Source organism: Hydra vulgaris, chromosome 12 (genome assembly GCF_038396675.1).
Source record: "Hydra vulgaris chromosome 12, alternate assembly HydraT2T_AEP".
Classification (NCBI taxonomy): domain Eukaryota; kingdom Metazoa; phylum Cnidaria; class Hydrozoa; order Anthoathecata; family Hydridae; genus Hydra; species Hydra vulgaris.
Genome location: NC_088931.1, coordinates 48,268,364 through 48,295,475, shown reverse-complemented (window position 1 = coordinate 48,295,475; position 27,112 = coordinate 48,268,364). Strand labels below are relative to the sequence as shown.

The following is a 27,112-nucleotide window of genomic DNA, read 5'->3' as shown; positions in this document are numbered from 1 at the left end:
ATTTTTAACATTTTCTGGCTTTGAAGATCTGCTAAATAAGTTGCTGCTAAACAAGTTAAAATTGGAAATTATTGATCAAAAATGTATAATAATTTTTAGTTTTTGTAAACATATTAACTAAAGTATAAATTAGACTTGAAAATGTTTGTTTATTTGCTTATTTCTAAAAATTCCTAGCCTGCCTCAAACTTTTTGTCGGTAGTGTGTATAATATATATATATATATATATATATATATATATATATATATATATATATATATATATATATATATATATATATATATATATATATAATATTAATTTTTTAGGTGAAGATGTGGAACACAATATCAGGATTTTGCTTTGTGACTTTTCATGAGCACTCAGCTGGCATATCTGGAGTTGAGTTTAGTCAAAATGGAAAAGTAATTGTCACTTCTTCTCTTGATGGAACTGTTAGAGCTTTTGACTTGAACAGGTTTTGTTCATATTGAATTGTATAATTTTTTTTATATATATACATATTGTTTATACATCTAATTTATAAAAAAAAATTTTTTATTAGGTATCGCAACTTTCGAACATTTACATCACCTCGCCCAGCTCAGTTTTGCTCATTATCTCTTGATAGTAGTGGGGAAATTGTGTGTGCTGGATCTCTAGACACATTTGAAATATTTATGTGGTCAATGCAGACTGGAAGGCTCCTTGAGGTGATAAAAATTTTTTTTTTCTAAACTTTATGCTTAAGTGGTTTTTTAAAAATTTTTAATTGGATTTTAGATATTATCAGGACATGAAGGGCCTGTATCGTGTCTTGCATTTTCTCCCATTAAAGCAATGTTAGTATCTGGATCATGGGACAACACTGTTCGCTTATGGAATGTTTATGATCAAACATCACCAAACGAAACAATTACTATTGGTTCTAATGGTACTATAACTAATTATTTAATTTTCTACACTTAACATGTTCTTGAGTTCTTATTGATTTTTGATTTTCTTTTATTGAAGTTACTGCTATTGCATTTCGCCCAGATGGTTATGAGATAGCTGTTTCTGCACTTGATGGAGAGATAAAGTTTTGGCAGCCTAATGTTTTAATGGAAGTTGGCTCAATTGAAGGAAGAAAAGACTTAGGAACAGGACGCAAGAAAACAGATCTTGTAACTGCAAAACATTTAACTAGTGGCCGGTAATAAAATCTATTAAATGCATGTAAATAAATATAAAATAATATTATATCTTAATGAATAAGCTGAATCAATCAACTTAAAAAATGAGATAAAGCTTAGGTTTTGATGCCAAGATAGATGTTCTATTTTTAAACACATGTTAAGAGTTTTTTTAAGATACTTAATATGTAATTGGTAGTTAATTTTTATTTGGTTAAATGGTATACAATCTGGTATACTAGGAGTTCCTGTTATATATACAATTTATTAAACAATTTATTAACCCTTTCAGTACTAGTAACTCGCTATGTGGGTTATGAAATTTTTAATAAATGTGACCATGCTAAAAACAGCATTTAATAACGTAACTAAGGCTTAAAAAAGATTTTTTAAAAAATAGGTTAGCTCCCGTTTTTCTGACAAACAAAATAAGGTCTCATTTGTGAAGTTCTGAAAAATATTTTTTATTTTATAGCTTTTAAATAGATGATAACATTTCACATACAATTATTTTACTGTATTTTGTCTGGTAAGGAAATGGTTAAACATCTTTTGAGAAGGTCTTCCTTTTTGACAGGTATTTTTCTACTAACAGGTTTTGGTAGCCATCGTATACTCTTATATTCTCCTTCCCATCGTTCTCATTTTCATTTAATGCAAATTTTGCACCTATTACCACTATTGAGAACATTTTATACATTTTTTTTAAACTTTAGATCATATATTAAATCAAATCTTCAAACTTCGTTTGATGATTTGATTCAATATATGATTTATTTTTCATCGGCACTTGTTCCCCTTAAAATATTTTGAAAATTTCAAAAAAATTGTTTTACTCATTTCCCTCATTTGATCCATAAACATATTTAAAGAAAAAAGATAATAAAACAAAAGCTGAAATTTTTTAAAATCAACAAAAGAGTAGCATTATGATATCACCTCGTGAAATCTGAATAATTTTAGGTCGGCACATGAGTGCCATATTTAGAAAACTTCAGATTGGCTAAATTTTGCTTTTGATTTCTTTGCTTTCTGTTACAAAATTATTAATGATTGGTTATAAAAGGAATGCTTTATAATTATTTTAAAAATGTAGCAATTAAACTTTATGTAAGTATATAGCAAATTTTTTGAATTGATTATATAATATGTTTAATCTTTACCATTGTAATTATTATTGCATCATTGCCATTATTACTATAATGAATTTAGCCGTCTTAAATAATGTCCCAGTGTCATTTAGACTTTAACACTGTTGGAGGATTTGGAAGCACTTTTTTTTTTTTTTTTGAATTAAAAGTCTAAATCAGGATTTATTTTTTTAGTTTCACTCAACTTTAAGAAAGCTGCCACATAACGTAGCGAAGAACTTTTCTATTAAACTTTCTGATCTAAATAATTTTAAAATAGCCATAAACATGTAAATGAATGGTTTTGTCTAATAAAATAAATTATTAGATTTTAAAACTTAACAACATAATAATCGTACTAAAATTTTGACTAAAAAGAAGTAAGAACAACAGACAGAAAGTGTCTGTTGTTCTCCTGCTTTTTTAGTTTTATTAACTTTTAAATAAATTAATGACCTTGCTATGCTTTTTACGAATGAAGTTAAAAAAAAATGAATGAATTTTTTTTTTTAATAAAACTTAACAAATAATTGCAATGAATAAGTTATGAGTTAGTATTGATCGAATATTGTATATTTTTTACTTATATTTATCTATGCCGATACTTTTAGAGATATAGGTCGACAGTTGTATGCCGTAGTAAAGCAAAGATAGCTCAGCTTTTATGTTGGCATTGCTGAATGCCAACCTGATTTTGCATGATGTAAAATTTTTAAATTAAACTATTGGATTTCTTTGTAAGTATGTTTCATACTAAGTCTTAGTTCTAATGTGTCTATAACTAAAAAAAAATCCACAGCTAAAGTACTTAAAATCTTGAAATTCTTATTACAGTACAAATAAATGAAATTTTAATAACAAATATCAAATGGCAAAAATACAAACTGATTTTAATACTGCTTTTTCTAAGCCATGATTAAAGAAGAATTATAAAGAAGGGGTAAAACTTATAATTAGTCTTTTGTGTTAAAACACTACTGATTTTGCTTAGTTGAAACTTTTAGTAAAATTATAGCTGAAAGTCAACAGAGTAATAGTAAAAATATGTCTTCAAATAATATGTCTTCAAATAGTATGTCTTCAAATAATATGTCTTCAAATAATATGTCTTCAAATAGTATGTCTTCAAATAATATGTCTTCAAATAATATGTCTTCAAATAATATGTCTTCAAATAATATGTCTTCAAATAGTATGTCTTCAAATAATATGTCTTCAAATAATATGTCTTCAAATAGTATGTCTTCAAATAATATGTCTTCAAATAATATGTCTTCAAATAATATGTCTTCAAATAATATGTCTTCAAATAATATGTCTTCAAATAGTATGTCTTCAAATAATATGTCTTCAAATAATATGTCTTCAAATAATATGTCTTCAAATAATATGTCTTCAAATAGTATGTCTTCAAATAATATGTCTTCAAATAATATGTCTTCAAATAGTATGTCTTCAAATAATATGTCTTCAAATAATATGTCTTCAAATAATATGTCTTCAAATAATATGTCTTCAAATAATATGTCTTCAAATAGTATGTCTTCAAATAATATGTCTTCAAATAGTATGTCTTCAAATAGTATGTCTTCAAATAATATGTCTTCAAATAATATGTCTTCAAATAATATGTCTTCAAATAATATGTCTTCAAATAATATGTCTTCAAATAGTATGTCTTCAAATAATATGTCTTCAAATAGTATGTCTTCAAATAGTATGTCTTCAAATAATATGTCTTCAAATAATATGTCTTCAAATAATATGTCTTCAAATAATATGTCTTCAAATAATATGTCTTCAAATAGTATGTCTTCAAATAATATGTCTTCAAATAATATGTCTTCAAATAATGTCTTCAAATAATATGATTAATAGTCTGGAGAATCATTTGATACCTTTTCTAGATAAAAATATGCCTCTATATGTTCCAAAAGAACAATGCTCCCAAATAAACATCAAAACTTGTTAATGCATGGTTCAATAAAAGTAATATTATTGCAAACTTATCAAGCCTATGCCTTATAGATATTCTGAGGTTATTAAAATTAATGGATATGAGAACAATTATTGATCTGATATAGTTTTGATGGTATACTCTTAAAAGCTCCTTTAGTTTTAAAGTTGAAACAGTAGCATATTTTTACTTTTTGCAGTTTTACTGATATATTGGTATTTTAAAATATATATACCTTACATAAAATAATTGATTACACTATATTTTACCTAAATATTTTTAGTATTATAACTGAAATGGTAATTAGAGTACTCTACTGTTTTTATAAATTCTAAAACTTGTTTCCTTAATTTTGAAAGTTAGTTTATAGAAACCTTTATTAGCTCCAATGGCTTCACTCACTCCTTAAAATTCAAAAAAAAAATCAATATTAAAAATCAAAAAAACAACTGCTAAAAAAAGCTAGCAATTCTGAACCAAACACATCATATTGTTTTAATTTTGTGTATTTTATTTTATTTTTATCTTTAACTTCATAATTAAAAAATATGTCAAAACTTCTTTTAATAGATTTTTTAAATTATGGACATGAGTGTTTAATTATGGGTGCAAGTGTTTAATTATAAATATGATTATAAGTATATAATGTGTTTTGTTATTGGAATGTGTTTTATCGGAATGAATAAATCAATTTTTATTACTTAATAATTATTAAGCATTATTTATTTTAATAGGTGTTTTACAAGTTTGTGTTATTCTGCAGATGGCCAATGTGTATTAGCAGGTGGTCGATCAAAATATGTTTGTATATATCATGTTGAACAACAAGTAAGGTTGCATTATATTTATTTTAAAGTAGTAAGAGACCAGGGTCATAGCACCAGCTAAATATGGGACTTTTTACAAACCTGGCCCTGACAAAATTATAAGATTTAGCAAAGGTGGATAGCCTGGACTAGCAAAAAGTTTATAGCTCATTATATATTATAAATTTATGTATATATTTACTATTTATTAAATACTGACATATTATATTAATATATATGTATATATCCATATGTTTGCTATTTATTTATATGCTGGAATATAATATCCTTACATATTTGTACAAACTTTGATTAAACTAATGATTAAATATTTTTTAACCAAAGATGGTTCAACTATAAAAAAACATGATTTAATTAATACAAATAGACAGGCTATACTTTAAATCATAGTTTACTCTAATGATTAATAATTGATTGCACTGTTATTGGAAATAAATTTGATTTTGTCAAGCCACCATTTTGTTTCAATCAAGGCAACCAGTTTCCTAAATTGAAATAATTTGGTTTCTTAATCAGAACAGCTTGCTTCTTTTAAAAAAATACTTAGTAAAATCAACAGAAATCAATTTAAAATTATTTTCATCTTTACAGTGACAAAATAATTCATTCAAAACTTATATGGTGCTGGCAATAATGCTAGCCTTTCCTACAAAGTTTAAATTTTAGCAGGCAATAAACAATCTCGGGCACTTGAAATTTTATCCACTAATAATGGGCTATATTTAGGAAAGTTTATAAAATTTTAGTAGTTTTTAATATATAGTTTTGAAAATATTCCATGAGAAAGGCTCTTTCAAATTGATTTCAATAAGGCTAAAAGATTGATTTATATTTCTGAAAACAAATTATATTTATATACTAAAATTTAGTCTTAGCAACTTACAATGCATCAATGTTGTATTGAAGAAACCAGACATTGAAGTGGGTTGTTATCAATTTCATTCCAATCTTTTTTAACTGCAACAGTCAGCTCGTTTCTTAATCCAAATTGCTTGCCAGAGGTATAAACTTTTCAATAAATGATCCCCCACAAGTTTTTAATGAAATTCAAGTCAATGAATTTGGATGGCCAGTCAATTACTGTAATTATTCGTTTATTCAAACTACTTTTTTGTCACTGATAAGGAATGAATGCTTGCTTTATCCTGCTGGAAAAGTCAACACTGTACTTTAAATAAGCGAAGGGTAGCAAATACCCAAAAACTCTTGATTTTATTACCCATTAGCACTTTTTCAATTTAGTGGGCTATCTTTATTTCCGGCGTCAGAATGGGTTTTTTGCAAGTAAAGAAAAAATGAAAATCTTTCAGAAATTTGGCTTTTTACAGCCAATCAGGTATACAAAGAAGATAATTGGATAACATTTTGAGCATATGAGACTGCCTATTGGCTGCTAAAATTAAAGTTTTGTAGGTTATCATTATTGATAGCACTATAATAGGATTAAAATTGCCTGACCAAAATGAAGTTCTACAATTTATAAAATGCTTATGTTGTTATGACATTCTTTTATTTTATTAATTAAAAACCACTAAATAAAGTATTATTTTCAAGGTTTATGATTTTGTTATATCATTGCAATATCATACTTGCAGCAATTTATTTGATAAGTTTATATTACTTACATTTTAAATCCAATTGCATTAAACACAAAAAACTGCAAAACTCACAGAAGTATAGTTTATCCTGTGCAATTAATATATTGTAAACATTAAATTAAATTACCTATAAAAAAAGATCCAAAATAGCTTTAATTTGATGGGGCACTTGCTTTTTTTATGGGATAACTTTTAAAATCTCTCAAAATGTAGAAAATAGGACGTTTATATTTTACATTTTAGTTTATATTTTAAAGTATAGCCATGAAACATTTTATTTCCAAAATAAATGTAAGTGTTTAGTTAAGAGATTGTTCCAATTTCCGCTATTTAATTGTAAAAGTAGTTTTAGTAAGTTTAGTTAAAAACCAGTCTGTTTAAAAGGTTGGCTCCCTGGTTTCTTTTAGATTAGACTTTACTAAATTAAGATCTCTCAGATCTTTATTTGTGTGATTATCTTCAATAGGTAGCGGATTTTAAATATGGCCCCTCTTGCGGTCTTGTGAATATTATCTCCCTTGTGATCTTTTTTTTTTTTGTGGCTCCCTGTAGTTAGTAAATTATTACTAAAATAAAACTCAGTTATTTTTAGAAAAAATCTTAGTTATTTTTATCACAAAAATATTGATACTATAAAAGGAAAACTTGATGTGTTTTATAATTTGTCTTCTTTAATTATCTTTTACTACTCACCTCTCCTAAAGACATTCTATTAAATCCATTAAAAAATCTACTTCATTTTTTTTTCTAACCTCAGTTTTTAAATACCATCTTTATTAACAATCTCTTTTTTATTATTATTATTGATTATTTTTAATCATAACATTAATAATTTTTTTACTGTAAGATTTGTTGTTGACTTTGTTGTTGCTACATTTTTTCTCAATAATAATATAGCATCTATAAATATTATTTAAAGTATGATTAAATATATTGATTGTCTTATAATAAATACATTTGTATTATAATAAATATTATTACTACTCAAAATTTTTTCTTCAGATATTGCTACGTCGCTTTGGAATTTCATCCAACAGATCATTAGATGGAATGATGGTAATTTTATATATTTTCCCAAATCTTTATTTTAAACTTAACAGATATTTTTTGCGATCTTTTATATTATGCATTTTTTAAGCGATATCTTCACAGCAAAAATAATAGTAGTGCTGGAGCCATTGACATGATCGATCTAGATAAACAAAGTGATGATGATGATGACAGTAAAAATGATATCAGTTTACCAGGTGTTAAAAAAGGTATGCCACCTAATATTTTACTCAAGCAACATTTTTTTTTTTTTTTTTGTAATTTTTAAATATTTCTTTTTTTCAGGAGATATGTGCTCCAGAAAAGTACAGCCAGAAATCCAAACAAAATGTCTGCGATTCTCACCTACAGGTGAGTTCAATATATGTTGTTGAGTTGTAAAAAAAATTTTTTAGCAGAATCTATTATTTTCAAGTTTTGATTCTCAGGTCGCCAGTGGGGTGCAGCTACCACAGAAGGACTTTTAATTTTTTCACTTGATGGCTCACTAACCTTTCGTCCAGAAGATCTAGATATTGATGTAACACCGGTGCGTATAACACAATTAACAACAGAAAAAAATTTCGCTCTTGCTCTAAATTATGCATTTCGTCTTAATGAACACAAACAACTTGAAGAAGTAGTGGAGAGTATACCTATATGTGATAGTAAGAACTCTTTCTATTATCTTGTTTGTTAATTAACAATAAAACATCAGCAATAATTAGTATTAATTGAACATTACAAAAGTGATTTTTGTTTATTATTAAGTAAAATTTATAATTATATTAAAATTAAAAGTTTATTATTTAATGAATTTAAAAAATTTCTCTAAAAAAAAAAAAGTATAATAAAAATGAGGTTGTCCATCTCAAAAAACAATTTTCCAGTCTAGAACTTTATTCATATGTAGTGATGTGTTAAAGTTTATTTTTGATCAAAGATAAATTTCATTTTTAAAAATGTTGTAAGAGTTTTATTATAATTAATGTTTTAAAATCATTAGTTCAATAACTATAAAAAAAATGTCTGTAATAGACGGAGCTTCCTTAATGATCATGTCGTATCAATGATCAGAAAACTTTAGTTGACCAGCCTTGCACACCTTCATCTAATGGATTGTCATAGGTGTAAACTTGTTATATTTTTTCCTGCCTTGAGTGATTCTTGACTCTGCTCATGGGTTTTTACTTGTGCCTCTTTGATAGTGGTATGCAACTCTTTCTGTTATCTCCTAATGATGGTACAGTTTTAAAATACAACTCTAAACTCTGTAGTGTTTCTCATAGAGGCTGATTCCATCAACAGCTGTAAAATATTGGAGTTGTTAATAGCTCCATGTTGTGCTCAAATGATTAATAAAAATATTAATATAAAAAAACCGTATTGTCACCAAATTGTTTGAATACAACTTTTACAAATATTTGTAAAAGTTACATCTTCAAAATAACTTTTCATTCATTAAGATTTGCCTCTTGTAAAGTTCATCAGACCTAAATCCTATTTGTGAGATTAATTTAAACTTAGCTGTTTCATCTTTAAATCTCGGTGTTTATGTTTTTTAATGTTTGATTTGCAAAGATTCCAATAGTCACATGCATGGCCTGGGCATACGTATGCCTGTCATTTACCTGTCAAAAAATTAGGTTGTCATTTACCTGTCAAAAAATTTGAATCCTTTTATTATTCTTTTATGTGCACTCAATTATAATGTCCTTACCTTAAGAAAGCATGGAAGGTTTTATTCCTTCTTGTTGGTTTCACGCCAAGCCTTACTCTACCTTCTTGTTGGTTTCACATCAAGCCTTACTCTTCATTTTGTTGCTTTTTCTAATTGCAATCACTTTTCTAATCTTTTCTACAAGAACAACTCTCTCGTGAACAAATGCCTTTTTATTATTGCATTATTGTTTTTATTGAATGCAAAAATGTCTGAAGCAAAATTCCATTAATCTTAGGTTACAAAATCTTGTATTTTATGTCAGAAGGTTCTAAATTATTTGGAAAATCTTTAACTATGTTATTAAAGATAGCAAGTCTAGCATAGCATCTCTCGTACATCTGATCTTTTTATCTTTTACAAGGATAAGGCAGAACTATTTGCTAAGAGGTTTCCCTCTAACTCATTTCTTGAATCTAATAGCCTCTCTCTTCCTGACATCCCAAAAAGATCTATTACTAGACATCTAAATCATTCCAGCTTCTGTTGCTAAAGTTATTTTCCACATAAACTGTTTTACAGCTTGTGGTTCAAATAACATTCCTGTCACAGTCTTGGGAAAAACCAGAACTTTTAATATTATTTAATCATTTCTAGCTGCAGTATTAAAGTTGTCCTTAATGGACAACACTCTCCTACATTTTCAGTAAATTCTGGACTACCACAAAGTTTCATCCTTGGTCCTGTGTTGTATCTATAATAATATCTTAATTGTTTGCTGATGAAAATTGATGAGTTGTATACTCTTGACAAAAATTTATCAGTTTTTGATTACTTAAAAGCTGATCTTGAACTTGATCTCTCTTCTGTAACAGTTTGAACAGTTTCCAGTCCTTGGTGAGTTTTAGCCCAAACAAAACTTAGTTATTTACTGCATAAAATTATCGCAATATTGTTGATATTCCTATATTTATGAATGGAAATATATATATTTTTTTTGATTCCTCTGCTTTATATCTTCTCCGATTATCACTACTGATCTGTCATGGAAACCATATATAAAAATATTGCAAAATTAGCATCTGCTTAGGTTGCCTCTCCTCGTCATACTTGTCATATTCTTACTCCTAAATCCATTCTGTGCCTCTATAAACCTCTTTAATTTAATTCATTCTGTACCTCTGTAAATCTTTTATTTGTCTTTGAATGGAAAAATGTTTTTGTAATTGGGCTGGTTCTTCTGACGAGGCCCTCTCTCTTTAAAACACATTTTAAATGTTGAATCTGCTTTTTCTGCTAAGCCTAATGTCCCTATCCCCGGGTCTCTGCCCTGTTGCTATTTGTTTAGTTTTATCTTTTATTTTTTCCAAACATCAGTGCTTTGGAATTATCTTTCTGTTTTCCTGATCAATTTAAAATTCTTCTGTTGTTGCTCCGTAACTCTTTTCTTTGATTTTTGTTGAACAGTTAGTTCCCATGGTCCCATTTATTCCTGCTAAACAAGTTTAAAGTTGTGACAAAGAGTTCATTTTGTGGCCTTAACAATCCACACTAAAAGCACTAACAGGGACACTTTATGCACATCAAAACACTATTAATACTCTGAAAATGTACAGCTGTTGATGGATTCAGCCTCTCTGAGATCTATCGCAGAATTAGGAAATCTTACTATCAGCCAGCCTCAGTTCTGAGGCTGGCTGGTAGTAAGATTTTAGGAACCATCATTAAACTGAGTTTTAGAGCTCTTCCCTTATTAGGAGACAACAAAAAGAGTTGTATAACCACTATCAAGAAGTCACAACAAATTCCCATAAGTAGAGATAAGAACCTTAGGTAGGAAACAATATAACACATGTTTACATCTATGCCAACCTATTATATAAAGAAGAAGTGTGAGGCTAGTTATTAGAAATTATCTACATACCTCTCAATTCTCCGATCAGCATGTTAATTTGATTATTTGAATAAAAAGTTAAAATCATTAAACTATCATGGGTATATTTAAAACAGATATTTTTTTTTTTAATGAAATAAAAATTCTTTTATTCAATATTTTGTATAGTCAAGTGTTGTAATAAGGGAATGAGAATGCAATCTGATTATGTTATTTTGTATTTACCAAAATTTATTTACCTATTAATCTACCATCCTTAATTAATTTTTTTTATAAGAATTTTCTATTTTAAATTTCTTGAAAGTTACAAATTTGAATATATAAAAATTTGCTTTGATTGGTTAAATAAAAATGATTTTTTCCAGGTACATGTTTTTCACATACTATGTGTAATATATTACAAATACTTCAACACTCACAGTATCACAAAACTAAGTTCACAGTATCCAGTCACAAAACTAAATTCACAGTATCCAGTCACAAAACTAAATTACACCAAAACTAGGGCCCTGCAAATTGGCATTTTTAGTTTCGAATTGAAGCAGGTTTTGATTCGCAAGTCAAATCGAATCACGAATCGAATCAGTAATATGAGTAGATCTAAGTTTAAGCATCTTTTTTCAGGAAAAAAAAACTTTACTTGAAAAATTTCATTTGCTTGGATTAATTTTTTAGCGGTTGTTTGGAAGCATTATTACAACTACTTTTGATTACAATTAATTTACTCTAGCTGAGATAAATAAAAATATTTTGATAGCATCTTAGCATTGTGTATCTGAAAAAACAACAACACTCACAAAATAAATAGTGATTCAAAAAACTTGAATCGTTTTTTTGAATCAAATCTTGAATTGAAGCGGAATTGATTCGCAGGGCCCTAAGAGAAATCTATTAGAATTACAAAAGTTACACATATTACTAGAAAGAAAATATTTGATAAAATCAGGGTCTATACTTATAGAATCAATAACAAATCTAATAATTTAAGAAAAGTATTTGCTCAACACATCAGAGATTTTTATAATACTAGATGTTAGTTTGTTGTTGTTATTTTTTGTCTTTTATATGATTATTTTGGGACTATTTTGTTTTTAGTAATTAATTTTTGCAAAGTAAATTAAACTTGAAAAAGATATTAGTTTTATTGTCTGACTACTTTAATTTACGGTGGTGGTGTAGTGGTAGAACTAAGTCGGGTAGTGGTGTAGTGGTAGAGTGCTCGCTTCATAAGCAAGAGGTTCCGAGTTTGATCCCCATTACATCCCTAGTAGTATCGTGCTCAACTTGTTTCTCAGTGCAGCAGCCTTGTTTGTCAAGGTATGTGTTTTGGAGTTATAGAGTTGAGAAAGGGTTATAACCACAATTAAGTAGCCTCCTCATCTGTAGCGGCCTTCTTGGTCCTGAGGAGGTGAATTGACAAAAAAACTTTTGGTAGGTTTACTAAAACATTTTATAAATATTTTTTTGAGTTGGTTTTTAAGTTTACTAAAATATTTAATAAACACTTTTTTGTGTTGGTTTTTAGATGAACATTTCTTAAAAAGTATTAAATAAATTTTACTCTTTAGTTGCAGTAATATCAAAAAGTATTCGTGAAGATTATATTAGTAAAATGATTTGTTTTGTTGGTAAACAGTTGGAAGCTTCTAAACACATACAGTTTTATTTAACATGGACAAAACATTTATTGTCATCCAGAGGGGTTTATATAAAAAATCATTCAGCAACTTTAATGCCTGATCTTAGGTTAATTCAAAAAAGTTTAATTAGACATTCTTCTTTGATTTCTTCAATGTAAGTATTTTTTACATTATTATGATATTAATAACAGTTATATGATATTAATAACACTTATATGATATTATTGACACTTTTTAAATAAAAATGTAAAATCAAAAAGATCCTTTTAGCTGAATTTAGCAAAAGTAATAATTATCTTAAATGGGGGTGTTTTTTTGAAGCTAGGTCAATATTTGCATTAGAATAAATTACTTTGAAATTACTTTGAAGGGGAAATGTTGATAAGTGTCTTCTTTATTTTATCAAGAAAACCTACATATAAATATAAAGTTCTCAAAGTTTAGGATGTTGTTAGACACCTACCCTAAATGTGTTTCAATGAAATGACTGGATTTAAAAAAAAGCTCATGTTATTTTTTGCAATTGATTGATATCGAAAAGGTTTCTAATATTATGATTTTATATATTGTAAAATTTAATAGGTTAATCTGATTATTATATTTCACTCTAATTGAATTTTTTTATTGTTCTAAAATTAATTTATTATTTTTTCACGCTGATTAAATTTAGTTATTTAATTAAGTTTAAAGTTTAGTCAGAGAATATTTAATTGAAAATAATGAAGCGTGTTTGTTCATAAATAGAACGTCTGATTGCAAATGGTGCAAAGGTTTTATGATTTGATGACACTCAGAACTTAGTGAAAGGACAGTTTTAAACATCTTTGAAAGCAGGGTTATGTACACCAGAAGTTATTGTTATTTTGTTGTTTTGAAAAAATATCTTGATTTAAGCAAATTTAGGTTTTAGTAAAGACATGTATTTGTGCTTTTATGATGAAACTGGTTTTAATGATGACAAAGCCAATGAAATGATTATTCCTCACATTCAAAAAAAAAGGTGGTCGTCATATTTTAGTTTTGGTTGGCCACAGTATACACGTGTCATTAAGTGTAGCCTTGAAGTTAAGCCTTTAAAGAAAACAATATAACACTAGTTTGCATTTCTGCCATTCAATCCTCATTCTGCAGCCTCTTGATGTTGTTGTATTTTGTCATGTCAAAAATTATTGGTGTGATATTTTTAGAAAATTTTATGCTGAAAGTGGTTTCAGCTATTTGTCCAAAAAAATTTTCACAAGTCTCTTTGTTTCAAGTTTCTCTCACAGTTATATAGTTGTAACAAGGCTTACATTTGTACTTAAATTGTTGCTGGTTTTGAAAGCCCTGGGCACTTTTCATTAAATCAAGACAACATTGACAAATCAAAATGACAAGCTTTTAATAACACATTAATAACATGAACAATTGAATAATGAACAATTACAAAATCATCACACAGCCCAAGTTCTTTGCCTCAAGCTGCTCAGCAAATAAAAGCCTCAATTTTAACCCAACTTTAACCCCAACTGCAACACTAACTTCTAAGAGTTTGTTTGCACAAAAAGTTGCAGAACCTAGTTTAAATATTTTATTTTCTTTCAAGGTCAAGCTCATGTTTTTTTGAGTTTTTTTCCTAGTAATTTTTGTTTGTATAATTATTATGCGTATATTTTAAAATTAAAAAAGTATATATTGAATTTATCAATTTATCTATTTTTTTTCCATGTAATATGGAACTGTCTGCTTTTATGGACAATATTCCGAATAACGGACATTTTTTACAAAAATAAAATTTGTTTTCTATAAAAACTGGAAATTTTCTTAAAATTCTTTTTAACACTGCAGAGTTGCTTTAATAGACAACTATATTCCAGCTGAAAAAACAAAACCTGAGAGTTCAATATTAAAAAAGTTATTTAGCTTTTGGTAATAAGTGTCCAATTGGTACTCTTACTCTATGTTTTATCATAACTTTATTATTCTTAGCTAAAGTTAAGTTAAAATTTTAAATTCATTCAATTAAATTTTAAATTTTCATATCGCAATGACATCGCAAATAGAGAAAGTGTTGAAAGAGGAAAAGAAAAAGATAAAGAAAGAAAAGAAAAATATATTTGTAATAGAAAATTTTTAAAAAAATTTTAGTTAATTAAGTGAAAACAATGAAAATATTAAAGATTATAAATTTGAAAATTGAAGAGAAACATTAAAAAAAACAAATCAACTAAAAGCGAAGATAATAGAAAAAAAAGTTTGTAATAGATTTGGAGATAAAAAACAATAAAAAGTTATTGTAAGAAAGCAAAAACAAAAAGTTTTATTATGTTGTTTGTATGTTTATCGTGTTTGAATGATAAACAATGCAAACAACAGAGTAATAAATAATTTTTATATTTATGTTATGTTAGTGTATTCTACAAATAGAGTGCTCAATGTTCTTAAAGAACAGAGCAATAATAAATTAGTAAAAACACTTATCTAATTTTTTTCTTCTACAAATTAGGTTCATCAGTAGGGTCATCAGGAAGAATTCTTTCTGATGCACCTACTGATGGTGAAACAATTTGTAAAAGAAAAAAATTAGGTTAGTGTTTTTACTATTTTTTATATATATATATATATTTATATATATATATATATATATATATATATATATATATATATATATATATATATATATATATATATATATATATATATATAAAATATATATATATATATATATATATATATATATATATATATATATATATACACACATATATATATATATATATATATATATATATACACACATATATATATATATATAAATATTTTAAATGAAAAAATACAACTTTATAATGGAACTTAGAATTTCATGCCATTCGGCAATCATCACCCATATTATTCAAATATAAAATAAAAACTGTTATAAAAAATACAAGTTTAGCGTTGCAACGGCATCTGACATCAAATATACGTGATCTGATATTTACTAATCGCCAGAATCAAAGTTAGATAGTAAAAAAATTTTCCTATGCCTATAAGCAGAAACCAATTCACTTTTTTTGTTAAGTAGTAATCAACTATCAAAAGTCATAATAAAATATTTTTCACTGATGCAAAGGTTACACTTTTTTGTAGATGGATTATAAGATTAGCATTTTTAAATTATGTTCCACTTAATTATAGGCCTGCGTCTTTATGTTTCCAGATTTCCTTGGAAAGTTATACCTGGTTGCATTTTACTAATACCGATGTAAGATTTTTCCGTTGTAATGAGTAAATCGCACACATATCTTTAATCTGTTGTGGACAATGTGGTGTGTTAATACTAGGGTTTTTCAAAAACAGTGGTTTTGAAAAAACAGCTGTTAGTGTTTTTCATTTTAAAAAAAAACAGCTGTTAACAGCTGTTTTTACTGTTTTTTAAAATTTTATAAGAAATTAAAATAATGACACAAGTTAAGGAGCAAAAAACGTCAATGTCCTTATATTTGTCAATGTCGTTTACAAAAATAAATTTAGAAGCTTTACTTGAAGAAGACTAAATAAATAAAGCTATTAAAAAACGCAATTTTTGAATTTTATTAAAGGATGAAAAACTTTAACTATTTATTCAGCTATTCGAATACAAACTACAATTTTTTCTTCATTTTTTATAATAAAATTTTTAAAAGACAAGAGCTTTAAGTGACTCGTCGGACAAACGCGATCCAATTTTTGTGCAAAAATTTGTGCAAACTGAAAAAACACGCTCAACGTCAGTTGATGTTGGTTTAATACGAGAACATACAATAACAAAGTTTAATTCGTCGTTTAGTGATAGACTAACATTTTCAGATTCGGATTGTATCGACTCATCTATTTCAGTTTCTTCATCAAATCCAAACAATCAAGAAGCAAGACGACGGGCAAATATCAATGTTGCTTTTATTGGAGTGTTTGAAGGATCTTTTAAACTCTTTAAAAGATTCATAACATCCTTCTTTAATCTTTCATCAGTACGGATTTTCAAGTTATTGTACAATTCTTCACTGATTTTGCTGTTGATCATTGACAATTTTTTAAACATAAACTCCAAAATTATTTCAGCACTTGCTAATGTTGCATCTTCCTGACTTAAACGTTGAACTGCAAGTTTTATCGGTTCCATAGCATCATAAAGATTACGAAGAGCAATAAAATCAATTGAATCCAAAATGTGTGTCGCATTGAACTCAAATAAAGTCTCTCGAATTGCCATTTCAGTCTTAATAATCGAGTCCAACGTGGTTGGAATTGAATTCCAGCGAGTTTTTACATCAAGATGTAGTTCAATTTCACATCCTGTTAAAGCTTTCACTTTACTCAAAAAAATGTTGTTGCGAACTGTTTAATTTTTTATGAATTTGACAAGCTTTCGAGAATTTTTAAGCAAATCGTGATAACTAATTTCAGATTGTTCAATGTCATCATCATTTAGCAAATCAAGGCAATCATCAAAGCAATCACTTTCATCCGATTCATCGCTATCAAAATAGTATTTCTCAATTTCATTCTCTTTCTTATATAAAGTATCGCAGACACCCAAATGTAGAGCATGGTTTAGGCAAAACTGGCCAATTATATCCACAAGTCTAATGAATTTTTTATTCACTGCTGCTCCATCCTGAGTTGAGCCAACAATATCTTTGTTCATGTCAATTCAAAATTCAGTTAAATGTTGTTTCATAGCGACAACCATGTCTTCAGCAGAACAAGATCCAACAATGCGAACAAGACCAGTTTTAATAGTGACTTTATCATCGCTGCTGTGTATATTAATTCCAAAGAATCGTCTTCCTTTTATTGTTGTATATTTGTCTACGCACATACTGAATTTTGCTCCATTAGCAAGTTTTTCCTTAATTATTTCAACAACTTTTGCTTTCTTCTCGTTAAAATCTTCAATAATTAATTTCATGACATCACTTTCATTAGCTGGAAGTTTGTAACCATCTCGTGATATAGATTGACAAATATAATTGTTTCTAGTTATTGCTCTAATTGAAATACCATCAGTTGCCATATCTGTAACTATTTCTTTGAGGGATTTTCGATTGAAAAATTCAAAAATTGATTTGTTATTTTCTCTGCTGTTGGTTCTTCGTTGGATGTGCCAGCTGCTGACCTTTCAAAATCAATTCCATGTGTCTTAAGATGTGCTTTCAATGTAGTTGTAGAATTTCCAGAACAGACAATGATTTTGTTGCATCGCGAACATTGTCCTTCGAGAAATTTTGTTTTTGGATTTTTCGTTTTGTAGCAAAATCCCGTGCTGACGACATTGCTGAAATATATAAGCATTGTTATTGTATTCTTAAATCAAATTAAAATGATTTAATACGTACTGTTAAATGTGTTACTTTTAAAAACACCCAAGATTTTACTTTCTTCTCTTTGATAAACACAAGAAAAAACAGTAACTTATCACCAATACGTAATATTTTTTAAACATGAAAAAGTCGTTAAAAACAGTAAAAACAGTTCTGAAAAAACAGCTGTTTACTGTTTTTCATTTTTGACCAAAAAACAGCTGTTTTACTGTTACTGTTAAACAGTAATGAAAAACCCTAGTTAATACCATAAGAATTAAAAGTGTTATTATTATTTTTATTATTATTAATATCATTCATACTGTTAGACTGGTGATTCATGAAGAAAAACTTTTAATTCTTATGGTATTAACACACCACATTGTCCACAACAGATTAAAGATATGCCTGGGTTTGAATGCGGTTTATTCATATTAATTAAAAACATACAGTTTAGGATGGTTCAATGCGCCTTCCAAAATAAATTTAAAAAAGACATTTCTTCTATTCGAAAATCAACGTATACTTACACTTACACAGATAAAACAACAAATTTATATAGATTATCAAAAGACATATACAATAAGTTGTTAATGAACGCTACTACAACTTATAAAACCCTATAATAACAGATCGCATTAATAAAGAAGGAAAAACTATTCTGAAGAATCATGGCGTAAGTCTTTATTATTTACCAATGACCAAGTTTGGATTAAAAAATCGAGCCATTTGTTTGATGTTACCACGGGTGCATTTGATAGAGCAGAAGTGTGCGAGTTAGTTGGTATTTTTCTTCTGTTCCAGATTTCGCAATTTTATAAAAAATCTGATTATATAGAGACGTTGGCTTAGCCGTGTTTAAAAACGCAAGCGGTCCAAAAATGGAAAAAATTAAGAAGCATTTTACTCAAATATTTAAACAAAACAATCTCTGTATTTCCATTCAATCTAATATGAAAATTGTTAACTACCTTGATGTTACATTTAATCTTAATACTTACACTTTTCAACCTTGCCATAAACCTGATAGTACATTAAATTATATCCATGCTAGTTCCAACCATCCACCAAGCATTTTAAAGCAATTACCAACCTCAATTGAACATAGATTATCTTACAATTCTTTAAGCGAAAAAATTATCCAAAAGACTGCTCTTATTTATAAAGACGCATTAGAAAAGTCTAGATTTCACACCAATCTCCAATATCATTTAAATCTAAATCCTTCTAGTACTATTAAAGGAAAAAGAAATATTGTGGTTTAATCCTCCCTTCAGTAAAAATGTGTTAACAAAAATTGGACACCTTTTCTTAAACTTAATTGACTTGCATTTTCCATTACATCATAAGCTCCACAAAATTTTCAACAGAAACAATAAAAATTAGTTACAGCTGCATGCCAAATATTCGATTTTTAGTTTGTGCAACAAACTCACCGTTAATGATATAAATTGCAACTGCATTAAGAAAACTGCATGCCCATTAAATTATCAATGTCTATCAAAAAATGTTGTATATAAAGCCACTTTAGCATCACCTAATGCCAGTCTTATGGTAACCACCTTAAATCATTTAATGCAACCAGGTATAGGAATGATACAGAACTTTCCAAGAAAATCTGAAAACATAAAGACACAAGCAACATGCCTATAATTAAGTGGAACATAATTAAAAAATGTCAATCTTGTAATCCATCTACAAAAAAGTGTAACCTTTGCATCAGTGAAAAATATTTTATTATGACTTTTGATAGTTGATTACTACTAACAAAAAAAGCGAATTGGTTTCTGCTTGTAGGCATAGGAAAATTTGCTTACTATCTTACTTTGATTCCGGCAATTAGCAAATATCAGATCACGTATATTTGACGTCAGATGCCGTTGCAACGCTAAACTTGTATTTTTATAACAGTTTTTATTTTATATTTGAATAATATGGGTGATGATTGCTAAATAGCATGAAATCCTAAGTTCTATTATAAAGTTGTATTTTTTCATTTAAAATATTTTAATATTATTTGATCTATTTTTCTAAAAAAAGATATTGATCACTCTTAAATAGATGAGAGTTGTATTTCCAGCAGTATACAACATTTATCAATATATGTCCAATTAGAGATTTAGACAAATTCCCGAAGGAAAAGCTTTAAAAAGTAATATACCAAGGCAACCTTAGTACAAGTTGTGTAAAATCCAACAGTGTGGCAAAGACTTTATGCCACCACTGAATATATATATATATATATATATATATATATATATATATATATATATATATATATATACATATATATATATATATATATATATATATATATATATATATATATATATATATATATATATATATATATATATATATATATAGATGAGAGTTGTATTTCCAGCAGTATACAACATTTATCAATATATGTCCAATTAGAGATTTAGACAAATTCCCGAAGGAAAAGCTTTAAAAAGTAATATACCAAGGCAACCTTAGTACAAGTTGTGTAAAATCCAACAGTGTGGCAAAGACTTTATGCCACCACTGAATATATATATATATATATATATATATATATATATATATATATATATATATATATATACATATATATATATATATATATATATATATATATATATATATATATATATATATATATATATATATATATATATATATATATATATATATATATATTAGGGTGTCCCGTTTTCAGGGTCACATTTTATTTTGACTGCTCCTAGCATTTTCCTGCTGCGTATATATGAGAAAATGGGATCTGTAAAGTTTTAGAGCTCTAACTTTATTTTTGTGACTACACAAGCCACCTTAAGTTTTTTAAAAAAGCCTATTTTTACAGTGCTTGTGTAGTCACAGTTTGAAAGATACAGGCTAATCTTATGTTGAACCATGTACTATTAACCCTCATTAGTTAGAAAAAATTGGAAGCAGTTTGAATAAAACCGTTAGTTAGGTTTGAAGTGAGTTCAAAGATACGCAGTTGACACAATTTACCCATTTTTATGTGGTTTGATGCTGTTAACAAAATCAAACAAAATACTGATCTAATCATTATGAAATAGGTCTAAATCGATTTCCGAACCCTTCTCACACCTAATTAGACCAACGAAAATCCAAAATTGGTTGAAAAATGTTAAAGTTATGTATATTTTTCCAAAATAATCATTCCTGAAGTGACAAGATTTGAAACATGTAAAAATGCCTATAATATTGCGTGTTATATAAACTAGGGAGGGTGAGGGGTGGGGGAATACTACAATCTAAATGTGGTGAGCAAATTCTGACCTGGGGGTTTGGAGTGGAATGGGGGTTATTTGGAACAATGCATTTCCTCAGCAAGGGGTGGGGCCTAGGGCTTAGTTGCAACGGTAATCCTTTAGTTAAGCGGCTTAAAATAAAATTATTGTTTTGCTTTCTTGCATTGTCTCAAAAATGTCTGAAATGTTTTAAAAGCAAAATAATAATTTTATTTTACGTTGCTTAACTGAAGGATTACCAAAAGTGCTTCAAAGTAGTGATAGAACACTATTATTGGAACTTTGAGAAACTTTATCTTTTTAAGTGAAAGAACACTTTATAATTCTGCCACAACCATCTACATCTGCTGGCATAGTAGGAGATAGTGACATTATTTCAAAGGTTAAACATGTAATCATCAGAGCTCAATCCGATATTTTAAAGCAGGTGGCAATTACAAGTGGACTTTCCAGTAAAGGTATGTCAAAATCCAATATACACAGAATTGGTAGAAAGGTTATACAGGAAACAGCGGAGGAAGCCAGGGAAGCTTTATGACCAAAAGCTGGATCAAACATGTTTCTTCATTATGATGGAAAGCTAGTCAAAGAGTATACTGATAGAAAGAAGCTCAAAAGAAAGCGCTTAGCATTGAGTGTAACTTGTGGTGGAGAACATTTTTTGTTTGGAGTACCTCCTGTCACTGATTCTACTGTAGCTTGTCAGACTGAGAAGATTATTGAGATTTTAGAAGAAAACTCACTCAAAGAAGACATTGAAGGTTTAGTACTTGACACCACTGCGTCAAATACAGGTAAAGAAAAAGGAGTAAATTCCAGGTTAAACATCTATCTTGGAAGACTTGTTATGCATCTTGCTTACAGACATGTCTATGAGTGTCATATTAGGAATGTTGCAAAGGTCTTCAGGACAATCTCAGGTCTAGATAATCAACTCTTCAAGAAACTGTTGGATGAGTTTTCGCTTATTCAGATTGATCATAATAAACTTTGCAAATTCAAATATGAAGTAAATCTACAACTTGACAATGCTGCTAGAGTATCCCTAGAAATCATCACAAAGTTGTTGGATGAAGACAAAATACCCAGAGATAATTATTGGGAGCTAGTAGAAATTGTTCAATTCTATTTATCCCCAGAAATTGATCAACTGACAGTTTGACAACCTGGAGCAATTCATCATGCAAGGTTTATGGCACAGGCTATATATTACATGAAGCTGCAAATTCTGAGTCAAATGACAGATATTGTTTCCGCAGCTTCTGCAAAAAGAGAAGTTGAGGCCATCTCTGAGTTTGTAGCATTGTATTATGCAAAATGGTTCTTAACCTCGTCATGACATAGACCAAGACATGACCTAGAAGCAATCTGGGAGATGAAGTCATACATGAAGAGCAGACCTAATGTTGCAGCCAAATATCTCGATAGCATTGCAAACCATACATGGTATCTTTATCCAACTTAGATCCCATTTAGTTTACTGGATCCTGGAGTGTCAGATGAGGAAAAGACTGAAATTGCTGAAAGAATCCTGATGATAAATGGTTCAAAGGAAAAGGATCCTCTGTCATTTATGTATAAGAAGGTTAATGTATCAGGTTTAATTGACAAAGAAGGAAAGAGTCCTAGGTTGTCTGAGTTTGTTGATACAGAATCCATTTTGATATTTAACATCTTAAAAATGGATAGCCAACAGCTTAAATGGATGAAGATTCCACCTAGGATGTGGAACAAATTGTCTGGCTACACAAAGTTCAAGGATTTTATCTCCAACATTCCTGTAACTAATGATGCTGCAGAGAGAAATGTTAAGCTTATACAGGACTTTGTTGATGGAAGCCATGATGAAAGCAAGATCTTCTCCTAGCAGTGGACCAGAAAAGAAAGGCTAGAAGACCCCAAGGGAGTGGTGGAAAGAAAAGAAAATGTTAATATGTTGTAGAATTAGTGATTAAAATATGTCTAGTATAAAATATAAATAAAATTAAACATATAATTAGGACTTTTTAACTGATTTTGGATTTTCGTTGTTCTAATTAGGTGTGAGAAGGGTTCGAAAATTGCTTAAGACCCATTTCATAATGATAAGATCAGTATTTTGTTTGATTTTGTCAACCACATCAAACTGGATAAAAATGGGTAAATTGTGTCAACTGCGTATCTTTGAACTCACTTCAAACCTAACTAACGGTTTTATTCAAACTGCTCCCAAATTTTTTCTAACTAATGGGGGTTAATAGTACATGGTTCAACATAAGATAAGCCTGTATCTTTCAAAAAAAAAAAAGCTTTTTTCACCAAAAAATCATAATTTTTGAAACTTAAGGTGGCTTGTGTAGTCACAAAAATAAAGTTAGAGCTCTAAAACTTTACAGATCCCATTTTCTCACATATGCGCAGCAGAAAAATGCTAGGAGCAGTCAAAATAAAATGTGACCCTGAAATCGGGACATCCTTATATATATATATATATATATATATATATATATATATATATATATATATATAGATATATACATATATACACACACATATATATATATATATATATATATATATATATAGAACCCTTAGATGTTGTCCGAAAGTTTTTTCCATATTTTGTTGACAAAAAGTAAAAATTAAAATTCAAGACCGGAATTTTTTTTTTTAATAATGATAGACTGCCTGCCCCAACCAAACCCTCAGTCGATGTAGCAGCACTCCCTTGCGGGTCAGGCTATTTGTCAGTCGATGTAGCAGCACTCCCTTGCGAGTCAGGCTATTTGTCAGTCGATGTAGCAGCACTCCCTTGCGAGTCAGGCTTTTTGTCAGTTGATGTAACAGCACTCCCTTGCGAGTCAGGCTATAAGATAGTCGATGTAGCAACACTCCGCGCATGATTTACAGTAAAAAAAAAAAAATAATAAAAACATTTTAATAAAAAAGATAAAAATAAAAACATTTTATTAAAAAAAATAAAAATAAAAACATTGTTTATATTGTTAAAAACATTCCGGTCAATTAAATTTGCGTTTTTGTGGTTTTTTTATATAACAATTAATTTGTAATTAAATTAATGGTTTTGACTTTCGTCCAACACGAAAATGTTGGACGAAAGTCAAAAGTAATTAAAAGTGACGTATGTGTTGGCGTAAGAATCACTTTTTTCCTTCCGCTCTTCCTAAAGCCAACAAACTATAGATCTATATATATATATATATATATATATATATATATATATATATATATATATATATATATATATATATATATATATATATATATATATATATATAATACATATATATATATATATATATATATATATATATATATATATATATATATATATATATATATATATATATATATATATATATATATATATATATATATATATATATAGGTGTGTGTGTGTGTGTGTGTGTGTGTGTGTGTGTGTGTGTGTGTGTGTGTGTGTGTGTGTGTGTGAAAATATTTTAAAGAATAACACGATTTTTTAATCTTGACATTTTTCGTAGTTAACATATTCAAAAGATAAAATTACAATTTAAAACTCTGGATATAAATATAAAATCAAAATTTAAAGACATTACAGAGAAATATTAACAGACAAATAGAATTGTTACAAACCAATAATAATTATAATACAAATTATGATACCGTAAATAGCAAAAAAAATAAAAACAAAATTATTAGTAAATTAAAAAAAAAAAAAAAAAAATAGATAGACAAATTTATATAATGAACAGTTTGTTTATTTAAATATGGGTTTTCCCATTTAATATAGAGTGCTTCTTTAATTTTCAATTTGTTTTTGTTAGAAGTAGTATCCACAATTTTAAAACAGTTATAGTTACTTAGATTTTTACAATCAACAGATGAAATTGAATGCTTATGAACATTAGATTGTTTGTCACTTATAAGATGCTCGTGAATCCTTGTTGTTAAGTAACTGGAGGTTTCTCCAATAAAACTGGCATTACATCCAGCACAAGAAAATTTGTAAACAACATTAGGTTTGAGCAGCTTAGGAAATGGATCTTTTATACAGATACTGTTTTGTAATTTGTAGGTAGTGAAAATTAAATTAATTATAACATCTTTTTTAATGATTTTATTAACTTTAGATTTAGTAAAATTTGAGTAAAATCCTATAAATGGATAAATGGAAGCATATAATATCTTATATTATGATTATCAATACTATTTATCACAGATGGATTTAACTTTTTATCTACAAATAGTTTAATTTCAGTGTCAATTATTTTAGCTGTATATTGATTATTTTTTAAAACATTAGATAGATTTTTTATGTCCTTATCAAATCCAAGCCATGTGTTGTTGATTTTATACGTTCTATCAAGACTAATTATATAACAATAGGGAACAAAACTGGAAAATTTTTGTTAAAGACCAGTATATGTTTTTTTGTGATAAACTGATCTGGACAGCGATACAGACTTATTGATAAGAACATCTAAAAATGCAATTTGTTTATTTTGTTCTTTTTCCATCGTAAATTTTAAGTTTTTATGTTGTTTATTAAGATGTGTAAAAAATTCCTGAGCTTCAAACTCTGAATCAATATTTAGTAATATATTACTCTGATCAATATTTCTCTGTAATGTCTTCAAATTTTGATTTAATATTTATACCCAGAGTTTTAAATTGTAATTTTATCTTTTGAAAATGTAGTATGTTAACTACGAAACATGTCAAGATTAAAAAATATCGTGTTTTTCTTTAAAATATTTTCACATTTATTGCTATTGCGTTGCTCAAGAAATATATATATATATATATATATATATATATATATATATATATATATATATATATATATATATATATATATATATATATATATATATATACATATATATATATATATATAATGAAGTTTATCAAAAGGCGGTTTTATATGCAATAAATACATTATTTGCATTTGAAAGTGCTTTATTTATGAAAATGCATTATTTGCCTATGAGAGCACTTTATAATTATTTTTTAGTTAATTTCTAATTCATATATATATATATATATATATATATATATATATATATATATATATATATATATATACATGCTTTAAATTTTTTTAGATGTGAAGGCAATTATTATTCTATAAAATATATCCTTTCAAATAAAATGCCGCATGTTACTACGGAGAATGAAGATATTTTAATGAATAATTAGAATAATTTATATACTTAGCTGTATTTTATCATCGTAGATTTTGTGCGGTTTTTTTATATTAGTATTTTGAAAATTTTAAAATTTATTATTTTGTAAACTTTTTTGGGCAAGTTAAAAATATTTAAGTGTTCAGGAAGATTTGGTGTAGCACACTACTAAATTTAAAATACATCTCCTGAAGGGAAAAAAAAATGTACAGGCGCCAATTAACAAGTAATCGAGTACTAAAAGATTCTAGAAAATATTTTTTACAGTTTATACTGATTAACTTTTAAGACTTTTAAGTATTTTAATTTATTTATAAAGTTTGTTTCTTACATACGCTATAAAAGTAATATAAATAATACTAACGCAACTACTAAACATGTAAACAATGATACGTTTATTTTGTTTTGTTATGTGTAACCAAGTTCATTTACATGCGTTTTACATTAAGATGTTTTTTCCTTTAAAAACACCAAAAATCAGTTTCAA

At 27.5% G+C, this 27,112-nt stretch overlaps 2 protein-coding genes across 2 annotated transcripts in view; both read left to right on the top strand.

Moving 5' to 3' along the window:
* LOC100211841 (periodic tryptophan protein 2 homolog) overlaps positions 1-26,651 on the top strand; it is a 61,465-nt gene extending 34,814 nt beyond the window's left edge. Inside the window, exons 11-21 of the mRNA XM_065813529.1 lie at positions 311-459; positions 547-694; positions 765-915; positions 996-1,176; positions 4,978-5,071; positions 7,671-7,724; positions 7,807-7,927; positions 8,004-8,069; positions 8,147-8,365; positions 12,820-13,045; positions 26,545-26,651. Of these exons, the coding sequence (XP_065669601.1) occupies positions 311-459; positions 547-694; positions 765-915; positions 996-1,176; positions 4,978-5,071; positions 7,671-7,724; positions 7,807-7,927; positions 8,004-8,069; positions 8,147-8,365; positions 12,820-13,045; positions 26,545-26,638 (1,503 nt within the window). The 3' untranslated portion in view covers positions 26,639-26,651. The remainder of the gene's footprint in view (positions 1-310; positions 460-546; positions 695-764; positions 916-995; positions 1,177-4,977; positions 5,072-7,670; positions 7,725-7,806; positions 7,928-8,003; positions 8,070-8,146; positions 8,366-12,819; positions 13,046-26,544) is intronic.
* On the top strand, positions 1,399-4,683 carry LOC136088786 (putative uncharacterized protein DDB_G0286901). Its single transcript, XM_065813530.1, has one exon. The coding sequence runs from the start codon at positions 3,331-3,333 to the stop codon at positions 4,150-4,152; it is 822 nt and encodes a 273-aa protein (XP_065669602.1). The 5' UTR covers positions 1,399-3,330; the 3' UTR covers positions 4,153-4,683.
* Positions 26,652-27,112: the final 461 nt, after the last annotated feature.